The 12,165-nt window shown below is 41.2% G+C and overlaps 1 protein-coding gene across 1 annotated transcript in view; it reads left to right on the forward strand.

Moving 5' to 3' along the window:
• Nucleotides 1-12,165, forward strand: part of LOC111964473 (rho guanine nucleotide exchange factor 28-like) — a 103,135-nt gene that overhangs the window by 24,511 nt on the left and 66,459 nt on the right. Inside the window, exons 4-7 of the mRNA XM_070443539.1 lie at nt 133-537; nt 4,720-4,903; nt 5,117-5,306; nt 11,946-12,030. Coding sequence (XP_070299640.1) covers nt 133-537; nt 4,720-4,903; nt 5,117-5,306; nt 11,946-12,030 — 864 coding nt within the window. The remainder of the gene's footprint in view (nt 1-132; nt 538-4,719; nt 4,904-5,116; nt 5,307-11,945; nt 12,031-12,165) is intronic.

Here is a 12,165-nt window from a genome sequence, read left to right on the forward strand (position 1 = left end):
GAAATCATGTTTGGGAGCAGAAAACTATTCTTTGTGTCCACATTAGGACAGCCTCGGTGTCGGCAGGACTCTCAGACCGTATCGTTGTCATATTCCATCATCAGTCGTCTGTTCGTCTCCTCTCCTCCACAGGTCATGACCTTCAGGAGACTGTCTCTGTCACAGCGTATTGCCACACAGAGGGCAGAGCCAAGCCCTGTGGAGGCGGGGCCTCGCTGGACTACGTCTGTGATTTGCCACAGGAAGTGGCCGAGTACCTGCTAGCCAATAGCGACTGTCTGAGTCCCCAGAGCCACCTGGAGGTCCTGAGGAGGGTTTCAGCAGCTCCAGGGGAGGGGAACACGGAGGGTGACAGGAGTGCTGGCTCAGGAGAGCACGATCTGGGGAAGACAGACCAGGAGGATGGGTATGGGGGACCCAGACCTGATCCAGAGGTGGAGTGTCGTCTCAGGGAGATGGATGAGAAGATAACCCAGGCTGTGGCCAACTTGGACTACCCACTGGAGTGGAGCGGCAAGGCCAGCCAACCTAGAGAAGGTAACTAGCTCTCCTATACAATACAATATAAAACAACGTTATCCACTTAGCCAATAGGCTTATGTCATATAGATTACAATCAGTAACAGGTAAGGAAGAAATGCCCCAAGACAGTTATCCCCGTTCAGAAAGGTAAATAATTCTTGAAATTAAACAATGAAAACAATAGCTTCTGTATCGGCTACACAGACGTATTCAGATGAATACCATACGTTTTCAGTCATAACATTTCAGATAGTGCCATGTAATGTGTTCACACACAGCACAACCACACTCGCTTAACTCAGCTCGACGTGTACTTACTGTAGCTGGTGCCATGGAACCATGGTAAGGGCAATAATGCAGACTACACATACTCTCTTTCAATGTGCTAATGTCATGTTCATTGTCACATGAGCGTTTTATATGGTGTTACATTGTCTCTACAAGTAAGGGAGGAAATACTATAGACAAACACCATCTCTGGTGCCAGCCTGTTTCTGCATGCAGCACAACAACAATGCCACATGGATACCTTGCCAAACAGGTCAACAGAACAACCAGCTGGCAGAGACAGACTGGCACCGCTATGGCCAGATTCAAACGAAAGCCTACATGCACACACAAAACTCATTATCAAAACTCGTTATTTAACTTTATCAAGCTAGCGAAAGCACACGGATCGCGATGACATTAGTTTGGACTGTGTATGTCATACTGAGAAGGGAAGAGTGAAGGGGGATGGAGAAACGCGCTTCATTCTAGCCACAGACCAAGTTCACCCACAGCTTCTTACGTAAGAGGGGGGGATTGTGTTTTGTAAATTGTTCTCTTCAATGCTTGCCCGTCTCATTGGAAAGGTCGCGTATTGTCTGTGTGCCTTGAGGTAGGAGGGGTGGGAATATTTGAGGTGTCCTTTAAAAACAAGCGCAAATGTGACATTTTCATGCAGCGCTAATGGGAAGTTTTAAGGTCCACAAAAATCGGGTCTTAACGTTCACGCAGTTGATAATGTTGCAGCCTATKCAGCCATGACACACTGTGCCCATGGAACGAGAGAGGTGCCTTTTGTGCCGGTGAATCTCGTATTTAGAAACATAAAAAATAAATAGGTTTCCCGCCCATTTKGTTGAATTTGATTAAAAGCTAGCCTACCCTCCCCTTAATCAAGGCTAGCTTAGTAGCTTCACATACGTGCATAAAAAAAAATAATCCTGGCCATGTATTAGCCAAGCAGCCTATAAATAAAGGTGTTTTAAAGGGTCTACTGAGAGGTTTTTGCCCTCATGCTTTTTAATGATTCACAATTCACATACCTGCGCACTTCATTGCACTTAAGCTATCCATCCCCATTTTCAAAGAGCGTCTCTCGRCCGATTACCAAAGACACGCTCTTCCAAACTATTCAGTCCTCCTGTAATGCAATATCAACGGCAGATAAAAAATAAAAAAATGTGCCTCAAAGGTAAAGTTGATGAMACAATTGACAGGAGCGTAGTATTTTGTGCAAATATTATGCGTAAAGACATGTAGGCCTGCGTGTGCACACAGTGCGACACCGGTGTGATTTYTGATATGTTTCTGACCCCATCCTATTTAGAAATATTGCTGTTATTTTAATAAACAGATTGCTTGTTTTTCTATTTCATTTGACAGAAAAAACAAGCATAGGCTCCCCTCAATGAAGGCTGTTTTTTGTTTGTCCTGCKCAATGCATTCGCCAAATAGCAGCCTATCAGTAAAGGGTTTGGCTCATTCGACTTCTTTGAACAAAAATATAAACCACCAAATCTTTATTCAAAGATCAAGTTTGGGAGCAGCAAAACAGGGAGCTTGACATTCTTTTTATCCTTATTTTAGCCAGCTCCCGTTATAATTTTGGATGTGCGTAAAAGCCTCAAGTCGACCTTAATATTTTATGCCCACGGGGATCAATTATGGTACCTATACCTGTCTTTAGACATACTGTAGCCTATTAAAAACAAGTTGTTTTGATTTGATTAGAATTATTCACTCTTTTTTTAAACCTTATGAATAGTGAATTTTAATTTTGCTTATTGCCAATGTTCTGATAGTCCATGCCTCTGACATGGCAGATATAATGTACAGTAGGCCTCGCCCTTATATCAGTGCGAATGTTAATTTTAACAATYTATTTCCATATTGAAAGCCATGCAATGTGGACTGCAAACATGTTCAACCTATTTAGCAAAGATGGGATAGGCCTAAATACATTTTGTTATTTTGTTTCTGTAGGCTATTTAACAAGCTAGGCTATAATGGATTAACAGTCAAACTGGAGTTGATGACAACGCAATACATAAAAGACCGTAAATACACAATTTTAAGCAACCACCTATTTAGCCATGGAGCATGTTCTGATTGGCCAGTGAGGGGTCAAGCCTTGACACACCTACAACTTGTTTAGTCATTAAAACCCAGCCTTTTCGCACCACCGCCAGCTACTGCGGCCATAATTCCGGTTGTGAAAATAGCTCAAATATTTCTGGCACTCCCCCGAACCTATAGCGCTAGCGCTAAGATTTAGCATTGTGTTAGGTTTGTTAAAATATTGTCTCTAAGGACATTTTTCAATACATTTTCTTAGTTGACTGAACTTTGACCTGGAAGGGACAGCATTTTTCCCTCATTTACAGTTCTTGGTCAAGTAATTGGGTCATGGTTATGTGGTACATCGTTAAGCATTTGTGGTACAGTATGGGTAACTGTGGGAACGAACACAGTGTGAAAAAGATATGGAGAGAAAGTTCAAGTTTAGGACAGCGATTCAGAATMAAGAGATATAGGCCGATTTCCATAGCAACTATAGCTTTCTTTCTTAGTCTTGCTGGAAATTATAGAGTATAGACCTATTCACCTCCTAAAAAATGTAATTCAGTGTGTGTAATCAAACACAACAAGGATGTGTGTGTGCCCTGCTCTGGGCCGCAGCCACCTGATCCCTCCAACGCACTGGCTTCATTAACACATGCTGAGCAGGTTGAGAGGGTTACCGTATTTGTGTGTGTGTCTGYGCTCTTCTGATGCTCTCTCGCTGGCTTCTGTCAATGTCGTTATCATCCCTGTCACTCTCAATGTCTCATCTCTTCATTACGAGGAGGAGTTACTGAAGTCGCCTCTCAAATGACACCCGATTTCTGGTCATTAGTAGTGCACTAGATAGGGGAACAGGGTGCCATTTGATATGCTGCCTGAATCAAACAGGGGTGAACTTTCCCAAGGACTTGTAGCTAATGTGGTACTTAATTTTTTCTCAATACCACAGCCCTAAGATACAAGCCAGTGTAATAACTAACACCAGTGTGACATACCTGACCTGCTTTGTTGGTATGCATTGCATTCTCCATACAGTTTTATAGTCTAGATAGACTTCACACAGCATGACACCCARCTGGATTGTGTGTTAGCTACAGTAGGCCTACATACGGTACCATGTAGTTCTGTTCTTGTCTATTAATGTTCTGTATTATGTTTCGTGTTTTGTGTGGACCCCGGGAAGAGTAGCTGCTGCTTTTGCAACCGCTAACGGGGATCCTAATAAAATAGCAAATACCAAATGTATGTGTTCTAGCTACAGTGCGTACCATCTATGCGCATACCATGTGTGTGTGCGCATTCAGAGTGTATTTCGGCATTCACACCTGACCTGGAGCCAGGATATGTGTGTGTGTTTAGGTCTAGAGAGGGGAGTACAATAAGTGTGGACGGTGAAGATATCGTGTGAAGGATAACAGTGATAACAGTTGAGTGATCTATAGTGGAGATGTAAGAGGCCACAATGTTCTTATACAGAGGGCTGGTCCCCTCTGGCCTGAATACTGTCTGTATTCATCTTTTTTATGGAACACAGTGTTGTCTGTGTCTGCAATGTTATTAACATTGGCTACCATGTTATTTTACCCCCTCTTACCTTCTCAATTCAATTKAAAGGGGCTTTATTGGCATGGGAAACATGTTTACATTGCCACAGCAAATACTAAAACAATAAATGTGAAAAAAATCTTCTGAAATTAACAGTAAACATTACACTCACAAAAGTTTCAAAGGTATAAAGGCATTTCAAATGTTATATTTTTTTTAGCTATGTACAGTTTTTAAACAATGTGCACATAGTTGAAGTATGAATATCAGGGGGAAATAAATAAATAAACTCTCTGTCTCTCTCTGTCTCTCTCTCTGCAGAGCACCAGCCCAGAGACACTCTCCTCCACCTCTCCGTGCGTCTGGGTTTGCTCTGTCTCTCCCGCTTCCTGATTGGCCAGCCCAAGGGTCAGAGGGCACTGACCCTGCCAAATGAAGAGGGGGCCACACCCCTCCAGCTGGCTCAGAACGGAGGAGACCACACCCTCTTTATGGCGCTTACCACGTGAGTCTCCGCCTCTGCACCACAAAAGATTATATCATCATCATGTTTGTTTATTTATTGCCTTCATTTTACCAGGTAAGTAATTGAGGACACTGTCTCTTTTACCATAACAACCCAAGAGCAATTATTCGTGTGAGTGATGATTGTCCATAAAAAAATGGCCAARTCAATCAGATAACTAACCCATTACCTTCCTACTTCACTTCCATACAGCCCCCCTGTCCCACAGAGGTCTCCCCCTGTCGGGGTGTGCTGTGTGTGGGCAGATAGGACTTGTGTGCTAAGGGTGTGTCCTGMGTCTGGCACCCTTAACCTTACCTTCCTGGGGGGCCCTGAGAGCAGTGTTCTGGACAACATCCTGGTTCTCAGAGAGAAACTGACGGACCACAATATCCTCAGACAGGTGAGATCAGGGCTCGTATCCACAAAGCGTCTCAGAGTAGGAGTGCTGATCTAGGATCAGTTTTGCCTTTTGGATCATAATGAATACTTTTATATGGACAGATCCTAGCTCCTACCCTGCAATGATTTGTGGATACGGGCCCAGAATTCAGACCAGTGTTCAGTTTAGCTCAATGTGTTTTTCCCTTCAGGTGAGTCCAGTGGATTAGGGAGGAAAACATTGTGAAGAATTTAAGGAAAAACTAAAGCTGACTWAAACAAACTCCAAAACAAACTATTGGTGTTTGCTCTGTCTAATACATGTTTGAACTAATCCACACATGATTTGTCTAGTTTTTGGACTTGTTCATACCGGTGGATCTTACTTAGGCAGTAAAATGGCTATAATTACAGTTTGTAATGTGGATGTTACACACACTGCYTCGTAAACATGATCACAGGAAATGTGGTCACTTAACTGTTGAATGACATCGATACCACATAGTGACATTAATACGTCTGTTAAAAGATGAAGTTACATAATGTTGTTGTAGCCACCAATTGCTGCTGCTTGATTATAAAATAACTGGGAACATTCATAGGCAAATTGAAACTGTACACAGTGGCCAATTTATTAGGTACACCACCCCGTTCACAGAAATGGTTCACTCCTATAGACAGTAAGTCACATGTAGGGCTGTTACGGTGACTGTACTACCGCCACACCAGCGGTTACGASTCATGATGGCAGTCAAATTCCATGTGACCGTTTAGTCACGGTAATTAGGCTTCTTCAAGCTCTGATGCTGCTGATGGTCATTAGTAGCCTACCAAACTTGATAACTGCCTGGTACTCAGCACTCTATTGTCCCTCTAATCACTCTGACATCAATGCAAATGTAATCGAAAATCTAATCAAACACTTTATGAGAGCCAACATGACCTCATGTTGCGCAACATTTCTATAGGCTATGCAATTGTGAGAGAAAACAGAGTGATGGCCTCTATTAAAAAGTGGAGGATCCCATCAYCTTTCTATAGGCTAGGCCTACTATATTTATTTCTCAACTTTCATAATATTAAGCACATTGCTTCTCTTTACAACAGGAGTATAGRCTACCTGGSTGGRATGAAAATGAACCACGACAAAAGCGTCCTCCATTCGCTATTTAAGTGCATAGATTACATGTGCATGATTATGGTCCATTCTAAATCAAAACAAATTTCACACATARATTATTTAGTATATGTAAAGATAAGATTAAATCAAGAATAGTGGTGACAATATTAGCCTATTACTTGTGAATGATGCCCAGCTTTAGGCAAACAGCGCATGCTTTTTTTGGCGACTTTTCAAATCATAGTCGCACACCTCATGTAGCCTAGCACATAGGCCTATATGTTTTGATAAGGTTTGTATCACAGCTAAAGTGGCCAAATAACTTCTTAAAATGAAGCGCATTACAAAAGATGAAGTTACATAATGTTGTTGTAGCACAATTTGCTGCTGCTTGATTATAAAATAACTGGGACATTCATAGGCAAATTGAAACTGTACACAGTGGCCAATTTTATTAGGTACACCACCCCGTTCACAGAAATGGTTCACTCCTATAGACAGTAAGTCACATGTAGGGCTGTTAGGTGACTGTACTACGCCACACCAGCGGTTACGAGTCATGATGGCAGTCAAATTCCATGTGACCGTTTAGTCACGGTAATTAGGCTTCTTCAAGCTCTGATGCTGCTGATGGTCATTAGTAGCCTACCAAACTTGATAACTGCCTGGTACTCAGCACTCTTATTGTCCTCTAATCACTCTGACATCAATGCAAATGTAATCGAAAATCTAATCAAACACTTTATGAGAGCCAACATGACCTCATGTTGCGCAACATTTCTATAGGCTATGCAATTGTGAGAGAAAACAGAGTGATGGCCTCTATTAAAAAGTGGAGGATCCATCAGCTTTCTATAGGCTAGGCCTACTATATTTATTTCTCAACTTTCATAATATTAAGCACATTGCTTCTCTTTACAACAGGAGTATAGTCTACCTGGGTGGTATGAAAATGAACCACGACAAAAGCGTCCTCCATTCGCTATTTAAGTGCATAGATTACATGTGCATGATTATGGTCCATTCTAAATCAAAACAAATTTCACACATACATATTATTTAGTATATGTAAAGATAAGATTAAATCAAGAATAGTGGTGACATATTAGCCTATTACTTGTGAATGATGCCAGCTTTAGGCAAACAGCGCATGCTTTTTTTGGCGACTTTTCAAATCATAGTCGCACACCTCATGTAGCCTAGCACATAGGCCTATATGTTTTGATAAGGTTTGTATCACAGCTAAAGTGGCCAAATAACTTCTTAAAATGAAGCGCATTAACTTCTTGGAACTATAGGGGTGCTGTTCCGCATTAGCATATTTGGGTCTCCAAATTAAACTGCCTCGTGCTAAATTCTTGATCGTACAATATGCATATTATTGTTATTATTGGATAGAAAACACTTTCTAGTTTTCTATAGCCGTTGGAATTTTGTCTCTGAGCTGTAACAGAACATTCTACAGCACTTTTCATGACAGGGGTCAGATTTCAGAAAATTTTTACCCTGATCTGGAGTCTGTTTTTAAGGCGACAGTGAATGCTATGAAGAAACCGACACTCCTACGTCTTCCTCTGGGTGTCTGTACGTCATCCGTTTTGGAATGGAGTCTATTCGCACAATCACAGCCACTATAAAACACGAAAACGTAGAAGTACCGCTCTTCCCCTGCATGCGTCATGCGCAAAATGGACATCAGACCTGCCCTCTTCCAAATCGTTTTTTAGAAGAGTGATATTTCTCCGGTCATGTTTTCAGTCGTTATAGTTGTTAAAAACATCATAATTGTAGTTAATTTGAACCGTTTTTATAGCACTTTATATCCGTTTAGTGCGATTTTGAGGAATTTCTTTGTTGTGCACTCTGAACTTTGGACACGTTTCGGGGTCCGTTCGATCGTTAGTGGATATTTCGAAGGACAGAGGACATCTATCGACCAAAGAAGATTCGACCAAGAAAGGATTCTTTTGCCAGATTCTGATGAGAAGAACAGCTCACAGTAAGAACAACTTTATGATGATAAATCGTGTTTCTGTCGATAAATGTTAAACGTTTTATGTCCGCATCTTGTTTGCTATAGCTTCGCTTGGCGCAACCTGTATTGAAAAGTAAGGATAATTAAAAAAATGTAAATCAGCGGTTGCATTAAGAACTAATTGGTCTTTCGATTCCTGTCAACCTGTATTTTTTAGTCAAGTATATGATTAGCTTTCAGTTAAACTAGATCACTCTGATAGATGACGTCAGACATATTGAGGCTTGATTTCCTAGTATTTTTTTGTGTAACACGGTTTTGTATGGCTAAATATGCACCTTTTCGAACAAACTGTATATGTATGTTGTAAAATGAATGTTACAGGAGTGTCAATCGGAAGAATTCTGAGAAGGGTTAGTGAAAAAATTTATATATTTTGGCGTGATTACGTTATAGCGCTCTTTGGCTTGGAATCGATGCTCTGGTAACGTTTTCACATGTGGTTATGCTAACCTTATCGATTTATTGGTGTTTTCGCTTAAAACGCTTAGAAACTTGAAATATGTTCTGGAATCACAAGATTTGGGTCTTTCCATGCTATCTTGTCTATTCTTATGAATGTTTTATTAAGAGTAATTGGTCATACACGTTGCTCTCTATAGTAATTCTAGTCGTCTTGTGATGGTAGGTGCAATTGTAAACTGTGATTTCTACCTGAAATATGCACTTTTTTCTAACAAAACCTATCCTATACCCATAAATTTATGTTATCAGACTGTCATCTGAGAGGTTTTTTCTTTGTTAGGCTATCAATATCTTAGTTTAGCCGAATTGGTGATAGCACCTGAAGTAGTAAGAAACTGATGGAGTTAGAAAAGTGGTGTATTTTGCTAACGTGTTTGCTAATAGATTTACATATTTTGTCTTCCCTGTAAAACATTTTAAAAATCTGAATGGTGGCTTTTATTCACAAATCTGTATCTTTCATCTGGGTTCTTGGACTTGTGATTTAATGATATTTAGATGCTACTATCTACTTGTGAAGCTATGCTAGCTATGCCTAATCAGTGTGTGGGGGGTGAGGCGGTGATCCGGACCCGGGGTAGAGGCTCGTTCGAAGTTAATCCGCTTTACAACGGGTTTAGAGCCTAACTGGCAGACATGCACAGCGCGTGAGTTTGGGGGAGATCATTTTCACCATAAAAGTTCACCTTTTATAATAAAATAATTACATGCATAATCACATTTGTGGTCACTTTTGAGAAATMGTGTTTTCCTGCTAATGTAACATTCCCGCTTATAGCCTACTACCGTGTGCGCATAGCTGCGCTTATAATATGAAGAAATAACTCAACAGTTTATCAACATTTTAAGCTAAACGTTCTCATCTGTTGCGTCAGGCTCATTGCTTAAAACKGTTTTTTTATTCTAGTGGTTGTATTCATTTGCGATCGATCGCATCTCATAACTGTCCCGTACCATGTTTGTAATATTTATTTATRGTACAAAATGGAATAGGTCAACTTTTGTACCATGGGGGATAGTAGATTTACATAGGCTAATGCTTTTGCTGTTCATTAGGCCTACTCATCTTGTTGGCTGARGGAAAGTAAATGTGGACAGTTCTTCCCATATCTTCAAWATGCCCCTTGGAATTGGATAAGGACYCCCGCAGTTGTGTACCCAARGTGTCTGTCTTCACTTGTAGCCTGTGAGAAAGACCCGATAACGTGATGGAGAGCCAATGTGAGTGAGAGGTGCTTCGGCACGCAGCAGGGAGAAGGGAATTATAATTATTATATTCAGCCCAAGGGCACAATGGCCACTGGCCGCAAAAGGCATGGATTTMTTTTYGGGGGCATTATGGCCACACAAAGGGGATGCAGCCAGGAAATTCGAGGCATTATCAAGAGCTTGCCAAATTGTGAATGAGAGACTGATGAAGTGTGTYCAGCCTGCTCAAAAAAACAAAGCAGCGCTCATGCCTTTCCTGCGACTTTTTTCAAATCATCATTAGAGTCGCATCATGCAGCCTTYGAATGTATTACAAATCAAGACACATTTCCCAACATTTGTATCACAACTAAAGTTACATTAATAACTCTAAATTAAGCATCTTGGAGMACCTGTTTCTTTGTTAACTGCTAACACAGAAAAGCCACATGTGCGCACTCCCTCAAATAATTTGGAGAAAATATCCTTTCTATTTTATTCAGGTATGTTCAATTGTATTCTTCATACTATAAAATAATACCACTGAATTCTAAGCAAATCTTGTCTGCTAAACGAACTAGTGTAGCCCACAACCATATMGCATAGCCAGATCAGGGCCTTATATAAGGACAATGCAGAGTATGCTATTCTGTTCTTCTGAGATTTACTATATTTTCTTCATATCATGTTTCTTTAGACCAGTTTAAAATAAATAATGGATTTATTGTGATGGTGTAGGSTATATTACATGGATTTATTAACATGTGGATGTTCCAAAGGTCTGCACCGGTGGTTTGTAGGCTATGCGTGGAAGCCAGGAGATGCTAAATGTGTTCATGTTAATTAACAGTCAATTACCGTGGGACCGGCAGTTATTTGCTTGACAATCACCGGCTGACAAGATTTCATGACCGCCACAGCTCTAGTCACATGACAGTGGCTTGCTATATTAAGCAGGCAGACAGGCATCGAGGTATTCACTTACTGMTCGATTGAACGTTAGAATGGGCAAAACGAGTGACCAAAGCGACTTTGAGCGTGGTATGATTGTTGGTGCCAGGCGCGCCAGTTTCAGTATCTCAGAAACGGCCAGTTTCCTGCGCTTTCCACGCACGACATTATCTAGCGTTTACCGAGAATGGTGCGACAAACAAAAAACATCCAGTCAGTGGCAGTCCTGTGGGCGAAAACAGCTCGTTGATGAGAGGTCGAAGGAGAATGGCAAAAATCGTGCAAGCCAACAGGCGGGCRGCAAACAGGCAAATAATGGRGCAGTACAACCYTGGTGTGCAGAACGGCATCTTGGAACGCACAACTCATCGGTCCTTGTCACGGATGGGCTATTGCAGCAGTCGACCACACCAGGTTCCATTCTTATCAGCTAAAAACAAGAAGCGGCTCCAGTAGGCACGCGATCACCAACAGTGGGGTCAGGATTTGGCGTAAGCAGTCCATGGCCCAATCCTGTCTGGTGTCAACGGTACAGGCTGGTGACGGTGGTTTAATGGTTTGGGGAATGTTTTGCTGACACACATTAGGTCCATTGTTACCAACTGAACAATGTTTCCARGACCCAAAGAATTCAGGCTGTTCTGGAGGCAAAGGAGGGTCTGACACATTACTAGATTAGTGTACCTAATAAACTGGCCAATCAGTGTATATAGCTGCTACTTCAAAACATACTTAAGTAATTCATTAATTGACTATGTTRTACTGTAATAAAACCTTTATAATATAATAAATGCATTTACATTGAAATTCATAGGCTGTGTATAGTATAGTTTACCTACAGTATATATTATTATTATTATTTTTAAGAGCATGTTGTCACAGAACTCCTGTTTTTTGCACAGATCTCAGCACTGAGAGGTGATGTTGATGTTCAGATGGAGGACAGTGACAGAGTGGATGTCCATACAAGTGATACCAGTGACYGAGGTGAGGGTGAACCACCAAACTCAGGATTGTGGCTTTAACTTYGTGATGAGTCTTTCAAAAACAAACTCTGTTCAGAGAGTCATGGTGCTTTCCTTGGGTCCCCAAACAGCACTGTTTACCAGTGGACAGTCTCAG

This window comes from Salvelinus sp. IW2-2015, linkage group LG5 (genome assembly GCF_002910315.2).
Source record: "Salvelinus sp. IW2-2015 linkage group LG5, ASM291031v2, whole genome shotgun sequence".
In the NCBI taxonomy this organism is placed as follows: Eukaryota; Metazoa; Chordata; class Actinopteri; order Salmoniformes; family Salmonidae; genus Salvelinus; species Salvelinus sp. IW2-2015.